Source organism: Plectropomus leopardus, chromosome 9 (assembly GCF_008729295.1).
Source record: "Plectropomus leopardus isolate mb chromosome 9, YSFRI_Pleo_2.0, whole genome shotgun sequence".
Taxonomy (NCBI): Eukaryota; Metazoa; Chordata; class Actinopteri; order Perciformes; family Serranidae; genus Plectropomus; species Plectropomus leopardus.
Window position 1 is genome coordinate 13189430 of NC_056471.1, and position 25620 is coordinate 13215049.

Genomic DNA, 25620 nt, shown 5'->3' on the forward strand with positions numbered 1-25620 from the left:
TGGGCCCCTAGCCCCAATTTAAGGTCACGCATTGCCCCTTTTGACCTCTACTGGTTCCCACCCCACTTTCCCTTTGTCAATTTTTAAAACAAAAAAGGAAGTAAATATTACAAGAAAATAATTCTATTTTTGGAAACAAAGGCATTAAACCTATTGAACCTCTACCCATGCCGACAGACTTCCTCCTTTTAGGGTCTGGGGGTTGTTTAAAAGGGTAGAGAGTTCATCAGGAGGCATGGGAGGTACATCCATCGGCCGGCTCCCTCCGCAGGGTCTGAGGGCAACTGAGGTTAGATAGCCACCCACACAATTACAAACACAACACAATTGAAATTTTAAGAAAGAAAATTTTACAGAAAAAAAGATGGAAAAGGGAGAGAAGGGAAAATGAAAAAAAGCAAAATAGATAAATAAATAATAAAAGGGGGGAAAGAAAAAAGGTATAGATGAAATTATGGATAATAGGGGAGGGGAGGGGAAAAAGTTAGAGAGAGGAAGAGGAGTTTTATTATTATTAGCATTTTTGTACAGTTTTTTTTCTCACTTTAAGCGTGTGGGAAAAGTTTCCATAATTATCATTTAAACAAGTAGCCATTTCTTCTTTACATACAATACCACCTTCCTAAAAGAGGACTGCTAGGCTGTCATCCCGTCACTCTTTAAATCATTCCCCATTTTTACCCTCAAACTCAACAAGGCACACATGCACACACACACACACACACACACACACACACACCAGACACTCATACACACACACACACTCATGCACCAACACACATAGACATAGACACACACTCAACTGCTACAATATGTTATTAGTTCCCACATCTTTTTGTTTGTCCATGTTCTGTTGTCCAAGTGTTTGCACACAGTATTGTTGTATTGTATTGTATTATTGTATTGTATTGCAGTTTTGTTCATTGTTTCTGTCTGTCATACGTCTAACTTGTCTTGTACTGTTTTGCATCACTTAACAATGTATATTTTTTTATTATTATTTATTTATTTATTTATGGTTGAAAAAGTAGCTGAAAAAATATATATGAATAATATTATATATATTGTGGAGAAACATCATAGTAAAGTAAGGCCAAAAACGTCATAATGTAGCATGTCGAAAATGTGTCTGAAAAGGACATATAATCTGGCAAAAAACATAAAATTTTGACATATCGAAAACATTTCAGAAAACGACATATAATTGATAGAGACATGTCATAGTATAGCATGTTGAAAAAAAGGCCAAAAATGTCATAATACAGCATGTCAAAGAGTGGCTGAAAAGGACGTAGTATAAGTATGTCAAAAACATCAAATTTTGACAAAAAAATTGCTGAAAACAAAATATTACAGCTTGTGGAGACACGTCATAGTATAGCATGTCAAAAAAGAGGCCAAAAATGTCATAATATGGCATGTCGAAAATTTTTCTGAAAATGACACCCTGGCGAAAAACATCAAATTTCAGAAAAATAGCTGAAAATGAAATATTATGGCATGCATATTCGTCATAGTATAGCATGTCCAAAAAATGTTATAGCATCTCGATAAAGTGAAAAACAACATATTACACTTTGGAGAAAGACATTATAGTATAAGATGCCAAAAAAAGGCCCAAAACGGCATAATATAGCATGTCGGAAAAATGGCTGAAAACGACATAGTATAGTATGTCGAAAAACGTCAAATTTTCACAAGTAAAAAAATTGCTGAAAACAATATAGTATGCCGAAAAAAGGTCCAATTTTGACATGTCGGACAAATGGCTGAAAACTAAATATGATAGCTTGTGGAGACATATTATAGTGTAGCATGTCAAAAAAACAGCAAAAACATCACAATATAGCATGTCGAAAAAAACGACATAGTGTAATATGCCGAAAATAGTCAAATTTTGACAAGTCGAAAAACATGGCTGTAAATGACATATCATAGCTTGTAGACACAGGTCATAGTATAGCATGTTGGAAAAAAAGGCAAAAGACGTCATCATATAGCATGACAAAAAAAAGTCCATAAACATAATACAGCACGTCGAAAAAATCGCTGAAAACAGCATAGTATGGTACGTCAAAAAACGTCATATATTGACATGTTGGAAAAATGGGTGAAAATGTAATATTAAAGATTGTGGAGACACATCATAGTATACCATATCAAAGAAAGGCCAAAAACGTCAAAATATAGCATGTCAATAAACGGCTGAAAACGACAGTACAGTGTGTCGAAAAAGGTCATATTTTGACATGTCGAAAAAGTGGCTGAAAACGAAATATTATAGCTTGTAGATACACATGATCAAATCCTGAAAAATTGGGGAAAAAAACATAATAGTATAGCATGTCAAAAAAATGGCTTAAAACGACATATAACTTGTAAAGACACTTCATAGATGTTGAAAAAAAGGCCCAGAACATCATAATATAGCGTGTCGAAAAAAACGGCTTGAACAACATAGTATAGTATGTCAAAAACATCAGACTTTGACATGTCGAAAAAAACATCTGAATAAGTTATATTATAGCTTGTCGAGACACGTCATAGCATACCATGTTGAATATAAGGCCAAAAACATCTTAAAGTAGCATGTTGAAAAAAGCGGCTGAAAATAAAATAGTAAAGTATGTCGAAAAACGTCAAATTTTGACATGTCAAAAAAATAGCTAAAAACAAAATATTATAGTTTGTCAAGACACATCATAGTATTCCATGTCAAAAGAAAGGCAAAAATGCCATAATGTAGCATGTCGAAAACACGGCTGAAAATGTATTATAACTCATAGAGACACATCATAGTATAGCATATCACAGAAATTGCCAAAAATGTTGCAATATACCATGCCAAAAAAATGGCCGGAAATGACTTTTGTATTGTGGAAAATTGTCAGTTTTTTTTATGTCGAATACATGGCTGAAAACGACATATTATAGCTTGTGGAGACACGTGATGGTATAGCATGTCGAAGAAGACTATAGTGATGTTTTGATCTTTTTTTCACGACATACTATAAGATGAGGTTTTTATAGTTTTTTGAAAAACATACTATACTGTGATGTTTTGATTATTTTCTAATTGACATATTATAGTATGATGTTTTCACCATTTTTGATAGACATACTATTCTATGGCTTTTTAACCATTTTTTTAACAACAAAGTTATTATTACGTTTTGATCATTTTTAACAACATACTATACTATGACATTTTCATCGCATTTCAAATGACATACTATACTAGGACGTTTTAATCATTTTTTTGAACGCCATACTATAGAGTGATGTTTTGATCATTTTTTGAATGACACACTGTGCTCTGACATTTTCATCATGTTTTGAACGACATACTATAAGGTGACAAATGTTCAGATGGACTAGGACCACACAGAAGATAACAGGTGAGTGGTTAAGTAAGTAGTTTGAGCCCAATGTGTGTGAATACAGAGACAGGAGGCAAGTTATGTTCAAATGATATATATTATAAACTTTAACAACTTAAATCAACATAAATACAAACAAAAATAAATATAGGCCTTTAAGTTCAGTCCATTGATTCCAGTATAGATGTGTTTGCTTCCGTTTTTTTTTTCTTTTCAGTTCATTCAAGTTCAGTTCGGTTAGTTTCGGTTCATTCAAGTTCCAGAGTACGTGTTCCTACCACACTTTGAGGGAGGAGAGGACTCCAGTGTTGGCGGGTAGCTCGCCATCATCAACAGTCCATCCAAAAAAAACCTGACCTGGAGAGGTCATGAAGAATAATAAATCAATCAATATCTCTATTGTTGTTGTACAACAGCAAAATATTAACAAGATAAAAATCATGTTCATCAAAAGCAGAGGCACCTTTAAGTTAAGGCTAACATCAAAATATGCAATTACTCAAGTTATAGTGAGATAACTCAACAATATATTCATTTACAGGTTGAATAGAGTCAGTAACATCCACACTGAGTGGCAATATGGCTTACTGTGAAGCTAACAGTAGCTAACTCACTCACATACAAATCAATGCATTGTCAACCGTGATGCTAACTGCTAGGCTAACAGCTTCTAACCAACATGAAGATTATACAACGTAAAATGAACAGTGGTAGCTGAAGCTAGCAGTAGCTTTAGTCCATACAGCCACAGTACGATGCTAACCGCTAACCGCTAAGCTAGCGGGACACATTGGCAAACGAACACACAATATATGATCTGATAACCAGCTTAACTGGCGAGAACCTTTACGAAACATGCAGATATAACTCACCGCTGGACAAGGGTGAAAAAGTCCGTATGTGTGTGGGGAACACTGTGTGCTCAGCTCCGTTTGTCACTACGAAACAGTCAGGTGAGATCAGGGAAAACAGGAAGTGAACAGACCTCTTCCGGATGTTTATAACCTGGGCGTGGCCACGAGGCTACTGCATGGAGCCATTAGCCCAACCTGCGTTACAACATACTACAGTATGATGTTGTGATCATTTTTTGAACGACATACAATAGTATGATGTTTTTATCAGTTTTTGAACAACGTACAATAGTATGGTGTTTTTATCATTTTTTGAACTACATACTATACAATGACGTTTTGATTATTTTTTAATTGGCATACAATACTATTTGATGTTTGCATCATTTTTCAAATGCCATTTCACAATATACATTCATACGACGTTGTTATGCAACATACTGGCATATGACGTTTTCTGCCTCTCTCATTCGTATGTGCTTTTTAAAACAAAACAACCCATATGATGCAAGAAGTCGCTTGCCACCAGATATTTTTTGGCATTATCTAATTTGGCACATATCCTATTCAAAACAGTTTTAAGGTTTAAATTAGGTTACACATCTTTTATTATTTTTTTTGTGACAAAATGCATTTGACCAGTTAGCATCGCTCTGGTTCTCTTGTCAAAACATTTTTCCACTGGATGTTGGACTATTGCAGAAAATAAGCTCTGCAGCAAGCAAATGTTGATGATACTTTAACATTTTGCACAGCAAGATCATATTCCCATATAAACACAACTTTTGTGAATTTTGAAGCAACGGTGCAATTGTCAGACATAAAAAAAAGCTTAAGTTAGGCTATAAATGAACTGTAACACGGTCGCACGACTTTATGTTACTACCACAACAAGGCTGTGATGTTCTGTTGTCTCATTCAGCCACTTGTTACCAATAGCCTTTTTAAGACAGATAAAAGCTTTAAAATTCACAACTGGGAAATGTACTGACATATTTTATGACTTAGAGCAAAATGTGAAAGTCTCCTCAGCCTGTGTTCACCAACACCTACATCCAACAAAAAAGGGGGAAAAAAATTTAAAAAACAATTGACTTTGAGATGAAGAACTTGGAGGTGCTCAGATGTTTACTCATTTCCAAGTTTTAGGACTCATTCCTGCACCAATTTATATATTGTGAGGGAGAATGTTGTAATTGTTCTGTTCATACTTTTTGAAAACATAATGTTCAGCCTGTCTCCCCACCCAAGTAATTCTTGTACATTCCCTCAGATGAACTGCACTGAAATCACCATTCTTGTGAAGTCACGAGTGTCAGAGGTGATCATGCTGCTATTAATTCCACTAGCAGAGCTACAAAACATAAAGGCCAACACTGATCAAAGCCATGGCAGTTTTACACGAAAAGAGCAAACTGCTCCATGTCATCTAATGTTAACAAATCACAGACATTTATTACGTGATTCGCTCAAACTACAAACCTTTAGATTACAAAGCCCTGATGCAACAAGAGTTTGAAATGTTGGCCTTACACTACAAGTATTGCATTTCAAAGTTCTGGATATCCATCTATATGCATGATTCTTCTATTCATCTGTCAACATTTCAAAAACACAGAAATCCCTTTTCTCAAAGATGATCGCTTTATTACATCTTAAGATGATGTATGTCTTAAAACAACTTTGAGTAGCCTTTGTGTTTTATTCTCATTTTTAAAAGTTGACGTGGCATATTTTTTTTTAAAATCAAAGACTATTGAGACACATTGTTTTTGGCACCACAACACACTAAAATATAAGAAAGGTTTTCCCAGACTGCACTCCATCACATCTCAGCACATCAAGATTTTTTTTCAGAGAATGTACTCTTTTGTTTTAATACATTTAAGTTAAAAGTCTATTTTTCTCCCCTCAAGCATTGACAGAAAATGATGGATGTACCACTCCAAAGTTATGGGACAACTTCCTCGTCATGAACATGCTATGCCATTAATTTCAAGTTTCCATACCACGGGTGCCTGCGTGGTGTGTTTTCCCGGCAGACAAGTGTAAGACAAGCATGTGTCGGATATGCAGACAGCAAAGTCTTTACACATGACATGTTTATTCCCGTTCAAGCGCGTCAGTTTTGAACACGTTGAAATGTTTGTGGGTGGATAGCGATGACTAAAACTACATCTGTTAGATTCTAATTTCAGGCATTCAGCATTTAAAAAGTTTAAAAAAACAAAGATTCTGTATGTCTGCACAGCTTCTATATGTCCAAGCTAATGTGTCTATAAATATTACCAATATTCTCATTTCTCCTCCTGAGTTTATCTTGATTTATTTGTTTCAGGAATATAAAACAACAGTTGCAACATGTGTCACAGATAAATGACTCCAATTTTTGTGTGATAAAGACTCAAGATTATAAACGCACTGCTAACTTTGCAAATTTAAGACAGATTTATTTCAAGCAGTTTTACAAATATGGTTGTCACCAAGTGCTTTACAGAAAACAAACGGCACAAACACAAGTATAAACACAGATAAACAAAACAATGTGCTTATAATTATGTGCTCGCTGGCTGTCACAACAAAAAAGAGGCAGCACAAATGTGTTGAACTCCTGAGACCAGTGCAATTTCTTTTTGAGGCGCGTCCTAGAATTACAGTATTTCCAGTGTCCAATGTGCTGTCAGGTATTGCACAACTTCTCACTTCAAGTCTAAGCAAGTGAACTATGCTAAATGGTGACCTCAAAACAGTTAAAGGAAGTTAAATTTAACTATTCGCTCCTATCTGATATCCTCAAATGAGGTCAGGCCAGCGCTGAGCAAGTTTCTGCCCTGGATTCTGTTCCCAAAGTTTGGGCAACTTGATACCTGGAGGTGCATTTTTTGGGTTCATTCACATTCATGTAAAACCTGAGCAGACTATTTTTTGTTGATTTGGTAGGTTCTCAGTTACAGTAGTTAGTAGTGGATAAATTCATACATAAATCGATTAAAAAAAAAATATCTTCACAACATTCACTGAAAATATGGTGTTACCACAGATGGTGTTCTGTATACCATTAATGCTATGGTCTAATGTTTAATCCAATACGTTTGTTTTTTTTTAAATAAAAGCCAGCTGGGACACTTCTCAATGGAGCAGAGCTTCATTGCAGAAGTCTAAACTCATTACAAATGTGATTATTGACCCACAGCAGTCTTTACACATAATTGTACAACTGCTGCTTCCCCGTCTGCCCTATAAATGTCACTCTCGTCAAAGCTGGAATGAGTCAAACCTGGGCCATCTTAAAGGGGGGGCGTCGGTACAGCATGTGAGAATGCTTCCAAACAACACACGATCCCCTCACAGCAATTTAAGACACCCTCAGAGAAACATAAACCTCCTCATATCTGCAGATCGTCTATTCTAGTCTTGTTGTTGCTGTGTTTGGCACTGCGACCGGGCCTGGCCTGCGTAGGTGACCCAGGGGCCGATCCTGCTCCCTTCTTTCCTTTCAGGTCACATTCCTCTGGCTTGCTGCTGCTCCTTTCCACCGCCAAGTTGTCCTTATTCTGCTTGTAGGCCGCCTTGCTGTGGTAGGGGTGGAAGGACGAGTCTGTGCCATCAGACAGAGGAGAGAGGTCGTAGCTGGGGGCGGGCGGGTAAGCCGGCTGGACTTGGTGGAAGTAATCTTCAAAGCTGGGTGCGTACGGCACCGTGGGCTCCTTGGGCTCCTTGGGGAGACTCTCAGGGGACTCACCTCTCCTGAAGGTGATGCCCTGGCGGCACTTGGTGAAGCCCAGGTGGTAGATCTCGATGAGATTGAGGAACAGAGACACGCTGGCCACTCCCAGCATGAAGATGATGAAAATGGTTTTCTCTGTGGGGCGTGAGATGTAGCAGTTAACAACATTGGGGCAGGGTGGCCTGTCACATGTGTACATGGGCCTCAGCTCAAAGCCATACAGGAGGTACTGAGCCACAATGAAGCCGACCTCAAACAGAGTTTTAAAGATCACATTAAAGACATATGTCCGCAAGAGCTCCCCCTGCAGACGCACTCGTCCCTTGTTGTCCCTCACCAGAGCCTTCTTGTGCTTTCCTTCCACAATAAGGCCCTGCTTTTCTAAATGATGTGCATGGTGCCTCTCCTTCTCTTTCTGCTTTTCCTCCATCCGCACCAGGTGGAGGATGTGTCCCAAGTAGATCAACGTTGGTGTGGACACAAAGATGATCTGTAGCACCCAAAAGCGGACGTGGGAGATGGGGAAAGTGATGTCATAGCAGACATTCTCGCAACCGGGCTGCTTGGTGTCGCAAGTGAAGCCCGACTGCTCGTCGCCCCACACTTTCTCTGTTGCGGCGCTAAGGATCAGGATGCGGAAGATGAACAGGACAGTGAGCCACACCTTCCCCACCACAGTGGAGTGCTCCTGGGCTTTTTCTAGAAGCTTTCCCAGCAGGTTCCAGTCCCCCATGGCGTTGTGAGCTCAGACCTGGGAGTGGAGGTAGAAAAAGCAGTCGAAAATAGGTGATTTGATTTGTGACTCATGAAATTATATTAATCCAGTGGTAAAAGTCGGCTTCAGTGATCCAGCAAATTCTCTAAAACGTCTTCAGCAGAGCTCAAATGAGTCTCCAGGGAGCCAAGCTGCTAACCGAGTGTACAACTGAGGGTGTTTGCTCCGCCTGAGCAGGTAGTGGCCTTTTCCACGTGGACGCAGACAGGATTATATTTACTTTAGGTGGGTATATATTTGGCATGTGCGGACAGGGGGGAAGACAGGTTCCAGTCATGACTCCGCGGCTACCGGCCTTCACGGCCTGAGCCACGGCAACCTGATCCACAGACGAGGTGAAATCACACACCAGGCAGAAGTGGAAGTGCGAATTAGAAACTGTTGAGTAATGTCGCTACTGTCAGCTCCCGTAACACATCACGGTATAAATATATTCTACTTTTGACGAATGTTCTGTACAGTAGCAGAACGGCACAATCACGGTTTGCTACTCTGAGGGAGAATCAATTGTGGTAATTTCTGAAATGTGGCAGATAAAAAGATGTTAAGGGAGCCACCACTAATAAACCTAGCTAGTGTTTTAACAGCTGTAGACAAAGTTTCAATTTTAACCAAGTATACTCCTTAGATTATGTGGTCCCACATAACAAAAGACAGTAATTTTAAGAATATTATTAGAAAAAAGATTAGAGGTGTGGATGGCTACTTGCTGTGTTGCCACACCAGATAGCCTGTAAACAAATGATAGCCTTTAACCACAAGATGCACCCTGAGTAAGTTGTCAAAACTTTAATTCCTTAAAAGGCACACAGTTTCAACTTCACAAATAATCACAGACGAGTTACACTTACTTGATAAACTCACCTCGTCAGCTTATGCATCCCCCGCGGTGAATCCCTACACGTCTTCGAGGGTCCATGAGGCCGCTTGCTTCACTGACAGGCCTCAGTGCAAATCTTCAGGCCCCCAGCAATGCCCTTGAATGGACAGGAAAAGTGGACTTCTGCTGGCCGCAAACCTCCGTTCCACACCGACAAACCCACCGACTCAAGTCTTCAGATACAGCTCAGGCAGGAGTCAGGATCCAGGCCTCGGGATCTTCCACTGACCACAACACACACACACACACACACACACACACACACACGTAACGTGCTGGACACACTCTCGACCATGTCCGGCCTGCCCTCCCTCAACAAACTCCCTCCTCCCCTCCCCTCTGTGGTTAAATTTGGCACAGGGTACACTCTCTAATGTAAACTATTAAAGCCCCCCTACTCGCCTGTTACAGTGAGTGACGGGGCAGCTGGCCAATGAGGGTATCCACTAAGTCTGTCTCGCCACAAGTGGTCTAAATATAGCACGAGGGTCTCTCCTATCATGGGGGGCACGATTTGGAGATGAGTAGCCATTTGTATCAAGTTACAAATCACAGTGAGGGGAGGGAGAAAAGTTTTGACATACCAGTAATGAGATGGGCCCCAGTCAAAGTATTAAAAAACATTGTTTATATCATTACTCACATTACAGTCCTTTGACAAATGTCAATTTTTACCCATTTAGTACAACTACTGGGAAAAAAACTCAGATGTTGTATATATGCTTAATAACTTCAAATAACATCAAATCATCAGGCAGTTTATTTCTTTATATTATGTAGTACACATATGAAGTTTCAACCTATATTCTATATTAACCGGATTGTTTACCAGGGTATTCATTCATATATGTACATTTAGGTATAAATGTCCACACCAGGGTTTTTGTATGTACGCTAAAATGTATATAACTTTATAAATAAATACCAGCGTATGAGACATCATGTTTTCAGGACCAGAGAGATACTGAATAATATCTAAAATATTATATAAAATTAAGGGAAGCAAGTGCAACTGTTGGTTACAATGTAGATCCACTTCAAACATTTTTTGTAAACAAAAATAAAACGCATGATCTCAAACAGAAAAGCTAGAGAGAAGTAAGTATGCAGTATTTACAATAGAATACAAAGATATACAAAGACATATGTACAGTATCGGGATTTTATAAGGTTTATTGATATGAACTTTTGCTCTGTGCACCATTATGACTACTCTGTAGAGATAACAAATATTAATAATAGGTCAGTAGTAGAGAAAGGTTTGTGGATAACTGTTTTCAAATTAATCGTATTTTTTAATCACTCGGGGAACGATAATATCCAATGACAGATGTCCATATCTGGACAGTATTTTAAAACTTTCTTTGGTTCTCTAGCACCAACTGTTATGATGTTTCCATAGCAGTATGCCAAGTTACATAATAGTTACAGCTCTACGCACAAAGTTTAGCAAAGTCAAATAACTAAAACTGTTAAAATTTAAAGAATAATTTAAGAATATTGTTATGGTCTTAAAGGGCTGTTACTGACATTACCTGGCTTTTAAATGCCCCTTTACCCACAGCTTTGACTCCGGCTGTAAGTAAATATGGCACACATGAACAATAATATCGATGTAAATAAAAGGTTTACTTTCTGTCCAGCATTTTAATCTTTACTGTAATCTTTGCTTCTTTAAAGGATCATGCCAGTGTTGTTGCACATATTGGCCAATTTACCAAAAGTCATGTATTACTAATTAGCATACTCCAAAATTGTATCTTTCTTCTTTTTTTTTTTTTTTTTTTTTTGGTAGTTTCTTAGGTTTTGCGCTGTCTGGGAAGCCTTCTTAAAATGAAGTGTGACAATCATCATCTGTCCTGTCTTTAAACTGCAAATGGTCCCTTTTAAATAAATAAAATAAAATATGAAAATGAATTCGTTAAAGACTTCAGGTAACTTTGTAAAATGTGCGACCCATACTTTTCATGTAAAGTTTTGTTGCATTACAGGGACTCGAGGCTCTGGGATGATCCTTCGGAGGAAATCAGGTTGGCAAGGTCAGGGATCTCCTTTAAGTACCATTTGAAATATAGTTTTATCAGTTTTAATTTACTTTACTTTAACTTTTACTGTTCTCACCTTTATCTACACTGTATTTACTGTTTTTATATACTAAATAGCTTTTAATCTGTTTACTTTTAAAACCTGATAATGACTATTCCTAGTCCTTTTAGTGAAGCACTTTCACTACAAACTGACATCCAGAATTTTCTTTTTTTTTTTTAAATAAGATTATTTTTGGGCGTTTTTGCCTTTTATCAATGGGACAGTTTTAAGCGTGAAAAGGGAAGAGAGAGAGGGGACAAGATGCAGCCAAGGGCCAAAGCCAGAATCAAACCTGCAGCCACGGCAGCGAGGACATAGCCTCTGTACATGGGGCGCCGGCTGTATCCACTGAGGCACCAGGCGCCCCACCTGCAGAATTTTCAAACAGATCCATAGCTTGAACTGTATAATCAAGCAACAATTACACAAATGGTTTCTCGAACTTAAGAAACGTTGCACATAGCCAAATTAGTCATATCATTTTCAAATGAAACCACTAAGACCTCACAAAAAACTTGAGCCTTTGGCAAATTTTGGACACCATCATCAGCTATGCCCATTTGCAGTAAATGTGATTACATTTTTTTTAAAAAAACAAAACACTGGTATGGTCCTTTAACCTTCACCTCTGACTCCAAATAGTTTTGACGAGTTTCAACAGCAACTAACAAAAAACAGATGAATCGATAAGCGATTGACTGAATAAAACATAAATAAATGGTCTATGTGTGTGCTACCGATCAGATATACAGAATACGTGACTGAGCAACATGCTCCATGGACGTGTGATTACTGTCAGTTAGTTTCAAAGGAACAGGAGGGGCAGAGTCTCAGAAAGCAGAACACCTTTCACCCTTCTCAATCGGGCTCTTTTTGGTCACAGTGAACTTCGACTTGAGAGAATGATCTGCTATCAGCTGATTGATTTCATTTTGCCTATAAGAGGACAATCTTTGACTTATCCAAGCTACTTTGGACTCATCCTCAGGGCCTCGTAAACACCGCTTGCAAGCCCTGCCGATGAGGTATATCACCTCAGCCAGGTTAAGCAGCACACACACCCCAGACACTGCCAGCATGAACACAGTGAATATGGTCTTTTCTGTCGGTCTGGAGACAAAACAGTCCACTGTGTTGGGGCATGGATACGAGTCACACTTCACCAAACGCACCATCTTAAAGTCAGGATAGATCAAGTAGAAGATATAAAGAAAAGCCACCTCGAAGATGATTCTGAAGATGATACTTATCATGTACGTCCACCACAGAGCTCCGGTGATCTGAAACTTCTGGCTCTTGATGTGTTCTAGCTCCTTGGGGCTGCCGCGGCCCGACCTCTTCAGGATCTTCTTGTCGATGTGGCGTCGGTGGGCCACATGCATGGCCACCAGCAGCGCGGGGGTGGAGACCAGGATGAGCTGGAGCGCCCACAGGCGGATGTGTGAAATGGGGAAGAACTGGTCGTAGCAGACGCTGTTGCAGCCGGGCTGCTGGGTGTTGCAGGTGAAGCCGGACTTCTCATCTCCCCAAACGCTCTCAGCAGCGACCACCAGGACCAGGATGCGGAAGATGAAGATGACGGAGAGCCAAACGCGTCCAATGCCAGTAGAGTGCCTGTTTACGCCGCTGATCACGGCATAAAAGGTCCCCCAGTTCATTTTCGACTCCAGGTCTGCAAATTAACAAAAGGTTACATGAATGTAAGCCAAGACTGTTAGAACCATGTCAATGCTGTATAACAATTTAAAGTTAGGGACTATTGTCAGAATGTCTCTCAGGAAAAATATATTAGACACATTTCTACATGCACCATTTGTAGTGAACAAAAGTCAAATTTGTAGCAACAAGTTATCAATTCTAATAACTCAGTTATAATTGTCGTCCACAACAACTAATAATAAGTAATTTAATAAAAATCTAACTCTTCTCTATAACTCTGATTGTAACAGTAGTTTTTAGAGGTTTACCAGGCTCAGCCAGCAGTGCAAGCGGCGTAAGCAGCACCGGGTCCAAAGATGACCATCTTGAGGTTTGGCCTGAGCATCAAGCTGGCAGAGTGAGGAACAACAGAAAAGAATTGCCAAGTAGCAAGTTGGCCGTATAAAAGCAGGGGTGATGGCCTACCGCCGTGCGCCGTCATAAGACGCAACGGGACAAAGCCAATTGCGAAACATTCGACGAGCCACGTGATTTACTCACCCTGTATTAATACTGCACTCCCAAACTGACCTACAGCCCAGTTGCAGACAGACTGACAGACTGCCAGCAAATTTCTCCAAGGAACCGGCAAGACATCCATCTCATTATGAGATGACAACTGAGAGACCTCTGTTATTTGTAAGAGAGGCTACAGACTTCACGAGATTTGCCAAAAAAAAAAAAAAAAAAACTCATATCACACTTTAAAAGCTGATTCATTCAAATAAACTTACTGTAAAGGGTGATGATAAGTTAAACAACATGGAAAGTGATTGTAAAGTCGAGGAAATGGAGCATGTCAGCTATCCCTCACATAAAATCGGACCTCACTGCACACTTCAGCGTTAGTACAAAACACAATGAAATGATAGAGCATTTTACCTTCAGCTGTGGTGGTACACAAAAATGTGTACAAAGAAGAAATGAATTAAAATATTGTTTGTTTTTTTAGCGAGCCAGAAGGCTGGATTGAGAACACCATGCGTTTGGAAAATGCTAATCATTCCTCCGCCACTAGCCAGTGCCCTGCACCGTAGCAGTCATATGCTCTTATATAAACTATTTACATACAATGGCAGCCTTTATTGGGCTGCAACAAGACTCTTTAGAATTCAGATCAAACGCCTCGATTTCCGCCTACCCCGGGCAAAAGAAGGAATCTGTGTGGACACAAAAGGCCTCAGCCTGCCACATTATTTATTGTGCTTGGCAGGGCAGGGAAGTGAAGGAAGCTTTTGACCTGAGGCACTGTCATCGAGAGCACAGTCACTAACAGGTTTGCAGATTTATCCATAAAATACATGAACTGTTTTACTAATATAAAACATTACAGAGAATAAAAGCCAGTAAAGCCAGTCCTAGCTCATTATACAAAAAGATTTAAATTTATACAAAAGATTTGATCAAGACCAGTCTTCCCATTTTATCAAGATAATTTTTGCATAACATAACTGTGTTGCAAATGAAAATGCCACAATGCTGCAAATTAAGCAAATATATTGTAACTATGAAGATTAAACTAACTTGTTGTAAATTGTTGTGTTATGTGCCAGGTGCTGTTTTTACAGGGTGACCAATTTTTTTTGGACTAAACTACATATGACCAATAATTACTTTTGTAAAAATCATGGGTCTTCAAAGTAGGGGTCCACGACCACAGGGGCTGCCAAATTATTGTTGTTTTTTTATTGAAATGTCTTAAAATACACGAGCCAACATATTGGCAAAGATAAATTTCAACCCATTTAATTTACAGCATGCAATACTGATAATAGCCTATAATCATGTCAAATGAATACATTATGAAGAAATATACGAATCTGTCAGTTATTATTTTAAGAGTTTAATATTGTATGCAGCATACAAAGGTGTGTTTATACAAGGCACTTTAGACTGCCCAACATGTCAATATAGCACAAGTTTAACATGCAACTCAATTTTATATATTTAGTAGGGCCTGGGTCTTAACAGTTGGTCTGTGACATCTAGGGGGTCCTCAGAGTTACAGCAAGGTGGCCACCAAATTATCGATAATTACATAAAATCTCTGAAAATACTGGGAAAAAATCATACTGTATTCATTATGAATGAGTATTAGTACAGTATGTGAATGCTTTTTAAGATTTATAATTCATAATTAAGTGAGAATGCACATTTTGTTCTGGTCAAACTCCTCCCTATAACAGTAGAAACAATCATTTACAGTAGTGAAAACACAATGTGGTCATTTGTCACACACTATCAGATGACCTACAGCAGTTCACTGTGCCATGAGCCTTTCTGCGTCACGTATGACAGATGTAGTGGGAGGGTTTGCATAGCCTGGTTATTCTTTGAATGAACTAAACCTCATTTATACTCCCTCCATAGACGATTAAGTACTTCACAATATACACAGACAGAGAGGACACACTTGCAGATAACTGTTTTATTATTAAAGAAGAGATATAGTGTACATTGTAAACTAATAAATCTGCCTTTGTAAAAGAACTTAAGAATAAAAAGCAAGGTAACAAGGCTCTAAGAATGAATATTATGAAATGAAAGTGATACTTAAAAAATGAAATAACAGAAGACCTACTATGTGGCACACAGACAGATGAAGTATCACTTAATAGAGGGCAGGTGGTTTGACTGAACTGGCACCGTCTAGTGGCTGAAATAACCAGGACCTGAGACACACCTCCTCATTTTAAAGGAAAAGTACAAAGTAAAGGGGGACGTGTACTAAATAAAGCAACATGCACCACAACTGATTATTCATGTCCCCATACCATACCATACCATTACACCATATACACATTAAAAAAAAACTTTGTTGCACACTTTTTTGGTCAATAATTTAAACTAAATAGTCACAAATTGTTACTCTAAAAAAATGGATCTTAAGTTAAAAAAAAAAGAAAAGAAAAAGATCAAAAAATGTAAGTTCCAGTGATGTTGTACAGAACATTATCTTGACACACACTTAGCTTTGACTTTATGAACTGCAATGTAGGACATAAAAATACACAAGAAAGATGATACATGCTACTTAATGTTTACTAATACAGTCAATAACTTCAGTTTTATTTTAATTTATATCAAATCTTTCATTTAAATATCCTGTCCTTGTACTGCAAAGTGCCAATCAGAGCAGTTTGTCCATATAAAAAGAAAGTCCACTGTAAGTTCAGATGGTCAATCAAAACTGGATGTTCTATCTCACATTTAAGAATCAGTAAATGTTTCAGTGTTAAGATTTGTGTGCATCTTGTTAGACCAAAAATTTGTATTTTACATTTCACACTGGTCTGTCGAACAAGCCAGACACTTCCAAAACTACGCATATTCCCTGCTCTCTGAATTCTTATTTTGAGTATAGCACGAGATAAGAAATTTCTCCCACTCTGAGTCCTGTTTCCTCATTTTAATTTGCATAGTGCCTAAAAAGCAAAACACAAGACTGTCAGTGAAAGTGAGTGCTGCTTTGGTCACACAGACTATACTGCCACCTACTGTAGCTGCAAAATTTGGGATAAAACTGTAACTGTAACTCTACTTACTGCTTTTCATGAGGCCGACATTCTTCAGTTTGTTGTGTTTTGCATGTCCGTTTTGGGCCAGCCTCAAGGACAGTGATGCTCCCCTCCTGAGATGAAGATAATATCATAGTAAAGTTCAGTAATTGTTCAGCTTTTGGTCATGAAATATTACAGTATATATACTTATTAAGGTCAACATAAAATTCTGTTACTGTACTGGTTAATTCAGCAAAAACATAACTTGTGCAATTATAGCTGGTAAAATAAAACTAAAGGGCACACTTGATGGCAAAAACAAACACATCAGTGAAGTGACAGCTTTTTGCCTTTTACAATTCTGTTAATTCTAAATTTACAAATCAGTATTAAATAACTGTTGCATCCTTAAGTACCTCATAGCTCCGAGCTTTCCCTTTTCCAAGAACAGCTCGACAGTAACTTTGGGCCCCTGTGGGTAAAGTCTGGCAAAGAGTGTTCTGTTGTGCACCATTGCTTTGAACCAGTCCACTGCCTCCTTAGACCAATCACTCCCATTCACAGGCGTCACCTAGGGGGGGAGGAAACAAACAAAAAATAACCATGAACTGAGATAAATCATTTCCTTTATCACAGTAATAGATAAGACTGTGACTAATCACGTGGACAGGCGCCAGTTGTCTGAGTCTGCACTCTTGCAGCTGAGCACAGTGTGCTAACCATTTCCATGTATGCAAATCCTGAGAGGGATAATCTGCATTCTAAGAATCAAAATGTGTTCATCAGTGAAAGCGTTATGCAATACTCTAGATACACAAGAGAAACCGCAGTTTATATATATATATATATATATGTAGAAGGTCACTAACATTTGCCAGTGAGACCTGTACAGCCTGAAGTGGTAGAGCAGCCATTTCTGGGGTCAGCTCCTTGATGTTCAACAGCGACAGGCAGGCTGTGTCACCATGGTCCAGCCTCTTCACCTCCACCGTGATGGATGTCTCACTCCCAGCACCATCAGTGACATTATTATCTGACATCCAAGAGATAGAGGGAAAAAAAGATCTAGGAAGAAACTCCCAAGTGGCAAGCAAAGTGACACTGCTACCATCTAGAGGTATGCATATGCACAACCACCCTAACACACAAAACTGGACCTACCTCTGCTCACTCCACATATCTTGGTCACCTGAGCCCTGCACCATTTTTCTTGCTTAGGGAACCAACCCATTACTTTGGTTCCAATGTCTGGAATGCAGTTCTGCTCGGCATATGAACTACTGACTTTCCAGCTGCTGCAAAAAAAATAATGACAACCAGAAACATGTGGATTATTAAAAAAAGAGAAAAAAATCTACAAAGAAAGCCGTAATGAACAAAAAAAAAAAAGGATAAGTGGCTCTTTAAGTTCTGTAAATGTGATCAGAGAATCAGTGAGAAAAGCTGAGAAAAAGCAGGCAAGCGATTAGAATCCATGCTGAACGACTTACTCTGTGACAAGCGCCTGCAGCTTCGTGGCAGAGCCTGACTGTTGGACGTAGAAGCTGCCCGGGCTGACAATATGAGACACCACAACCTCAGTCTCTTCAAACCTCCGGATCTGGAACTCGGGAATGGTAATACTGTTGATTGCTGAGGTTTTCGCACCAGCAGAATTTCTCTCATGTTCAGTTTCTTTTTGGGTTTCCCACTGGACGTTAAGACAGGAGTTCTCTACTTGAGATGTACCACTTTGGCAGTCTTTACTTTCCAAGGGGCTAGGTTTAGAGTCTCCCTCTCCTACCTCTGTTAAGATGTCTGCAATATCCCACAATTCAGTGTTTGTAGCAATCACACAAGTGTAGGTCAGGGAGCCGCTTGATTCCACTCTTTTTACTCTGAAGATGGGGGCTCGGCTTTCAATGTCTGCACATAACATTTTCGGCGATAGCGCATTGATCAGATCATCTGTCACTTCATGTCTGAACTGGTAGCTTTGTGTTTTTTGGGTGGGAGACTGTGGCGACATACTTTTACTCCACTCGGTGACAGTGACCTCTAGCGCACCCACGTTTTTAGCTTTTACTCTGAGGAAGTGAAGCAGCTGAGAGGATGTTTGTTTTTGGTGTTGCACCTGGACATCATCCTCACATCCCCATCTAATTAGTGGTGCTATTTTCACTGGTTTAGGATTACTGATCTCTGGGAGTACAGCTTGTATGGGAGGTGGTAGTAGTAGTGGTGGAGGCGGCCTCTCTGGGTTAATCTTGGGTCCCTCAATAATCACAGGTGGAAGAATCACAGCATCTGCTGGGCGTTCCTCCTCAAAAACAACACTGTGTTCTTTTTCTTCAGCCTCTAAGTGAGAAAATGAGCTCGTAGTCACAACGGCGCTGTTGTAGCTGGACGTGACGCTGCATATCATGTCATCTTGCTGGACTGCTGCAGGCTGGGAAATGAGGAAATGTTTCAATTGCTGGAGGGACAGTGTGGCTCCAAGCACCTGGGCTGCTTTGGCTATGGAGGTTGACATGAGCGAATTCTGCAACATGGGCCCAAACTTGACAACATCCGTCATTAGGATCCCTCTGTCTCTGAGTGGCTGAAGCAGACTTGTTCGCACTCCATTTCTGACAACAGGCTGAACACAAACTTGGTGCTCTGTAAAGATTTAAAAAAAGAAAGAAAAAAGCAGAACAAGAGAATGTTTGGTTAAATGAATGAGTGCTGCAAATGTGTAATGTGTAATGCTGATGGTGGATAAACAGTGTCGGGATATTACCTTTAAAATGTAATCGGTTACAGATTAGTAGTTGAAAATGTAACATGTAATCAAACTGTACAGTGTAAAGCTTGTTCACCGCTGGTAACAAAAGCCTTACAGTAATGTTAGAAGCCCTTTTCGGATCCCAGAAGGGAATATTGTTAAATTACCAGCACTGAAGCGGGGTCCAAAATTAACTTTGGCCTGTCTGTCAATAGCCGATAAATTGAAAAAGTTCACCGGTCATAAAACTGCATCAAACAAACGCAAAACCAGTGGATCCTGTTTGAAGTGGTGGAATGTAACTAAGTACATTTGCTTAAGTACAAATTTGAGATAAAGAGAGAGATGACTGGCTGCTCTGTATAATCAAATGTAGTTCAAAAATGTGTGTTGGGTGCAGGAAAACAGGAGGGAAATGCAGGCACTCCAAAAATGTGGCGAATAAGGAGGAATTACATTAAAAAGCCTTTACTGCAGAGGCTAAACAATTAAAAAAGCCAACAACAAAAGCTGGTCTTTGTCAGGGCTTTAAAAACACTTTAGTGGTCAAAACATGTTGGCTTTTTTTTTTTATTTAGCCACTACAATAAAGACTTTTTAATGTAATTCCTCCTTATTTTCCACATATTTGGAGTGCCTGGATTTCCTCCCTGTTTACAAATTTGAGATACTTGAGAATGTCCATGTTATGCAAACTTTTACTTCTACTCCACTACATCTTAAAGGTAAATATTGTACTTTTTACTCTATTATATTAGTTTGACAGCTTTAGTTACTTTTCAGATTACAGTTTTTCAGCCTGTCCTGTCCACTGAAAACCACAAATCTTCACAGAGTTGGACAAATTCTCAAAGCAACTCAGAGACAGGAAGGGACAGATTTTTACTTTAGTGAGAAGGTGTGGTTGACCCTGTTGCTAGGTATGATGCACGCTTTTAAAAGGTGTGATTAGTCGCCTTTTGTGAGCCTCCAAGGTGTGAACGCCCAGTCGAAACGAAATGAACTGCGTCACAACATGAGACTGAGACAGACCCAAGTCATCAGGGCTGACCTGATGCATTTTTCAAGTTGCCAAATATCTCAGTGATCACTTTAAGATGTTTTGTGAATAACTTCTATCTTTACCATACCCAATTCTTAATTGTAAGGGTGAATTCAAAGAAAACATCATAAATCATAAAGATTTTTAGTAAGTCGTCACAAGGAGCAACTCTTTGTACAAGGAAAATGTGTGAACAGGGCCAAGACGTGTTGATTTTGAATGTTTGTGATGAACTAAGAGATAAAGTGTTTCTTTGTGTTGAAAAAAATTCTCTAACTTCTTTAGCTAAATAAACTCTCTTGATCAGCTCTTGGATCATCAACACATTAATGCAGCAAAAATATTCATCTAAAAATATAATAGTAAAACAATGACAAGGAACATTTTACTGCACTCTTAATACTTTAAGTACATTAACTAGTTTTTATTAATAATACTTACATACTTGTAGAGGATTACTTGTAGAGTATTTTTAGAGTGGTATTAGTACTTTTACTGAAGTAAGGGATCTAAATGGTTCTTTCACCACTGCCTTTTTGTACCAGCGCACATGCTGCAGCTCACTGTGCTGGTGTTGCTGTCATAATCTGTAAACCTGTTATTAACCACTTCCTGGTAAATTTACTTTTGATCTTACTTCCATCACACTTATCTCACTCAGCAATGCACAGCTACATACCTGCAGACTCTGCAGGTAACATTAAATTCTCCACCAGTACCACTGGTAATCGAGCCAAGTGGCGAGTTAGATAAGGCAAGCATGGCTTGGCTGGCTGGTCACAGCCAAGACTCAGGTTGCTTAAAAAAATGAGGATTGATTTGATTGGCAGATAAGAGGCGGTGCAAATTTAAACAAGAGAACGAATAAAAAACAATGGTCAAAATTTGTGCACATACTGCCAAATGAATGAACTGCTTTGCTGAGCTGCGTTGTCCGCAAATATGCCAAAAGAAGGTATTCCTGCATGGTGAAAAGATGCGAAGCAACAGAATTCATGTTATATCCTAAATATAAGCATATCCTACATATCCTACATAAAAACGTACATTCAACTGTTACCCCTTTTAAATCGCCAACATTTTGATTAGTAAATGTAATTTCATTACAAATATTTTCACAGCGACTGTAACAGATTTCAATTATTTATTTTGTAATATCATTATTTAACACTGTAACCTGTAACTTCTTACTCCCCATCATTGCACAAGGCATTCATACTGTATTAAGAAATTTGGTACATTTGTCTCTCCCATGAGTAATTGTAGTGTCACATCAGCAGCTAAAATTGGACGATTACTTCTTGACTTACCAACTGCGATGTCCTTTAATAAAGCTGAGACTTTGTCCATGACTTGACATTTCAAATCCAGAGCCTTTGTGAGATCGCTGAAAACACTATTTGGGCATGCTGAATTCAGGAAACCTTGAACCTCTTCATAGGCCTGAAGGAAAAGGGAGACAAGCTGAAATGATGTTACCAGCAAAAAAAAGAAAAGATTCTTTGTGATTATTCAAAAATATGAATAAAAAACATTTGTACTTCTATATTTATAATGTGTTATAGCCTATACTGCAGCATAATGATCCTCTGTTTTTGGAATACTTCTCATTTCTATAGCTATTTTTTATATAATTCATCTATAGCCACACATGGTATGAGAGTAACTGTAACATGTCCTAGTTTCCCCTTGAGATCAATTAAGTATTTCTGATCTAATGTTGATATGTAGTGTTATGCTTCTTAATGCATAACCATTAAATTGATCAACAACTTTTGTTGACCAACTGAAAATTATCAGAAATCTTTGGGGGATGACATGACTGATCACAATTTTATGATATCTTCTAATTAATTAGTTGCAAAAAAACAGTTCTGAAAATTTGCATTGTTTGCAGGTTTGGCAATAATTTCATACATTCTTTATCCGTCTTTCGCTAAAATTAAGAAATCTGTGTCAACTAAGTTTACTTAACTAGCCAAATTGTAATTGTGTCAGGAGAAATGTTACCAGGATCTGCCCACGTGGATTGTTAGCTAGCTTGCTAAATCGCTAAATCGCTTTGCAGATGATGATAAAGTCAAATGTTCGGAAAGTGGCGCTGACATTTACCTTGTTAGTGAGGTTCAGAAGTTCTTGTTCCAGTGTATTTCGGGCATTTTCTAGCAAGAACAGTTTTAAAGTCAGCTGCAGTCTCTGGGTGATCAATGACGGTTGCAGCTGCCGGTGGACAACCTGCTGCTGTGAGGGAGTCATGGTCGTGTGGGTGGGACAGCGGTGGTCCGCGGCCCGGTCTCTGACTGCACGGCTACCGGCTAACCTTAGCTTACTAGCTAGCCGGTTATCCAACTAGCTAGGTTGAAAATGTCAGTGAAGGTGCTAGCTATTCCCAGCTTCACATTGTTAGGTTTCTCATGCCGGAGCTTCGTTTTCTCCTTGTCCTCGTTGATGAATTCTTCCTCCTGCTTCCAGCTGGTGAAAGCTGTCCTGCTCTTTCTTCCGCTACAGACAGATGTCAAACACGGAGGATGCCGGTGTCCGCCATGTTGAAAACGCTGCGAAGTGATTGTGGTTAAATCACACCGGAAGAGCGGCGGGTGTCCTGGTCTTTCTTCAGCTTATCATTCAGCCGAAATTTTATAACGATTTTAAAGAAGGATTCTTGTTGTTTTCTGACGGTTAGCAAGCAATGTTTTGGTGCATTTTTTCCCACACCACTTGAGTTTAAAGGACAGTGGGAACTTAAAAACTATCCCAAAAGGGCGGTGGTCTCTTCCTGCTGGTCCTGTATATTAAGAATCAGCAAATATGTAATGTGATGCATACTTTCATGTGAATACACAAAGGAAAGCATCTAGTGTCACAAATGACACATAACATGTAGCATTTGAAGTAGATTTAATAAAGCTGATGAACTTGCATCATTTTTGCTATTTTTGGGGTTGTAGCCATATGGTTGATTGCACCTTTAGCAAGTTGCTTTGGATAAAAGCTTCAGTCAGATAAAATGTAATGTTATGACTGCACACTGATGCTAGAGTTTGGGAGCATCTTTATCAGGGACGTGGATGGACACTACCCCTTCTTCACCAACATGGAACTCCAGTTTCCACACATTTTGAACCATCCAGAGCATTTCAACCAAAAAAAAATTTGTTAAAAATTCAAAAAGGTGGTTCAAAAACCAAAAAAATAGCAGGTTTTGTTTGACCTAAAGTGTGAACCATGGCAACATTTTTTGCTGTGTCAGCAATCCTCTGGTTGGAAGGCAACAATAAAGAGGAGCATGCAGTGGTCTCATTAATAGTTGCTCCATGCTTGTCCTTTCGATCAAAACAAATAGGTTCAGCGCAATCTGCCATTCCGCCCTTCTGTTTGGCATTATGTAATGCCCTCCGTGGATGACACGTCCTTGATTACAATGGTTCTGATCAAAACTGGTAGACATGCGAGCTGTTTCACTAGATAGTACCAAGATTACAAAAGTCCTGAAAAGAGCTGGTTCAAGAACCAAAGCTAATATGGTGATAAAGGAGTATGGCCTGGGTACTGGGTCCATATGAATGAGGGGGCCCTAATCCCGAAGACTGTGTGTCAACATCTCTTATTTTTGAAATAAAGATGTCCTGAACACATTTTATGCTCTTGGTTTCTTGGCCCTACAATAAGATATTTTTTAATATGAATGTGTTTTTCCTAAACAAAACAGCCACTGCTAAGTCAGACCCTATGTGGAGATAAGGATAAGCACTCACCACCACCAGAGGGACTAAGCTGGAAAGAGTCAGCACCCTCATGTTCCTCGGTGTCCACACCAGTGAGGACCTGACCTGAAATAACCACACAGATACCATGACAAACACAATTCTTTTCCCTGTGCATGCTGCGAAGGTTTAGCATGAACTAAAGGATATGCTGCAACTTCTACAGGTGCACCCTCTAGGGTATCCTGATTGTATGCACCACTGCTTCTAATATGCAAAACAAACAGAGGGGGGTGAAAAATGCTTGACACATCACCAGGAGAAAGCTGTCATCTATGGAGGACCTATTTTTTTGCCTCTGTAATTGTTGTGTATTTGATAATAAGTAACTTGAAACTTGAAGTGTGTACTAAATAATTCAAAGAAGTAAGTTCCAGGTGTGCTGAGTCTCCTATTTCCAGAGAAAGAGGAAAATGAGAAGAAAATATAGAGTATAAAAGTTCTGTAAATAACATTGTTATGAAAATTCATGCATTATGGATCATGCACATATATTGGGTGAGTTGCTAATTATAGCAAAAGTGTGTTTGGAGACAGAGCAAAATGCATTTTTTAGAAAACTATAATTCTGGGTCAGCAGATTTCTAAGTAGAACAACAACAACAAAACAGAAACTGGGAGCAGAACAAATAGCTGTATGCTGAATTCTGTCAATAGGAACTGAAAAAACAGAGCAAAGTTTACTCTCATTTACATGTTTGCAACATTTATGCCAATAAGTGTACTGCATTTGATGTTAGATAGCATTATCCTTATTATAACTTTCATATTTTCAGGTTTAATTGGGCAAGGATGACAATGCTTTTACTTGTAAGGCTTGACGGGAAATACAGTTAGCCCGGAGGCAGAGACTGCCAGTGATACAAGCTTTCAATACTTGCTCTAATGTGCTAACAAACAAGCTGGTGCTAATGTCTAAATGCCAGCTACTATTACCCACCAACTAGAAGAATGAATGCAATTTGCTACTTGCATTCCTATGGTTTTACACCTAATACTATCCACACAGTGTTCTTTTCTTCCAGTGCTCTTTGCTTGAACTTGTCAAGCTGCTACTTGATCTAGAACCTAAATCTTGTGGGTGGGGCAACAGACATTTCCTACAGTGATATTGCTCAAGAGCCAGATTGATAGGCATCCTGGCTCTTTAATGCTGGCACTGCAGG

At 39.0% G+C, this 25620-nt stretch overlaps 2 protein-coding genes across 3 annotated transcripts; both read right to left on the reverse strand.

The window, feature by feature from the left end:
* Nucleotides 1-6699: 6699 nt before the first annotated feature.
* Nucleotides 6700-9839, reverse strand: LOC121948405 (gap junction alpha-3 protein-like). The gene is made up of 2 exons (XM_042493800.1): nt 9601-9839; nt 6700-8712 (listed from the first exon to the last, which is right to left on the reverse strand). The coding sequence occupies exon 2, from the start codon at nt 8692-8694 to the stop codon at nt 7621-7623; it is 1074 nt and encodes a 357-aa protein (XP_042349734.1). The 5' UTR covers nt 8695-8712; nt 9601-9839; the 3' UTR covers nt 6700-7620.
* Nucleotides 9840-12312: 2473 nt separating this feature from the next.
* LOC121948350 lies at nt 12313-23211 on the reverse strand. 2 transcript variants are annotated; one of them, XM_042493734.1, is made up of 8 exons: nt 22803-23211; nt 22001-22133; nt 18393-19542; nt 18064-18197; nt 17772-17935; nt 17319-17473; nt 16948-17033; nt 12313-13376 (listed from the first exon to the last, which is right to left on the reverse strand). In XM_042493734.1, the coding sequence occupies exons 1-8, from the start codon at nt 22944-22946 to the stop codon at nt 12535-12537; spliced, it is 2808 nt and encodes a 935-aa protein (XP_042349668.1). In that variant the 5' UTR covers nt 22947-23211; the 3' UTR covers nt 12313-12534. The 2 variants fall into 2 exon arrangements, with proteins under 2 accessions (XP_042349668.1, XP_042349667.1); XM_042493733.1 differs by having other exon boundaries at nt 22001-22154.
* Nucleotides 23212-25620: the final 2409 nt, after the last annotated feature.

Bases quoted from the DNA above. Each gene is read 5' to 3' on its own strand.
- LOC121948405 (XM_042493800.1), bottom strand. From the start codon at position 8,694: ATGGGGGACTGGAACCTGCTGGGAAAGCTTCTAGAAAAAGCCCAGGAG.
- LOC121948350 (XM_042493733.1), bottom strand. From the start codon at position 22,946: ATGACTCCCTCACAGCAGCAGGTTGTCCACCGGCAGCTGCAACCGTCA. The intron at 22,155-22,802 runs GTAAATGTCAGC...ACATCATTTCAG, and splicing joins TTCTGAACCTCACTAACAAG to CTTGTCTCCCTTTTCCTTCA. The intron at 17,034-17,318 runs GTACTTAAGGAT...TCTTCATCTCAG, and splicing joins GGAAAGCTCGGAGCTATGAG to GAGGGGAGCATCACTGTCCT.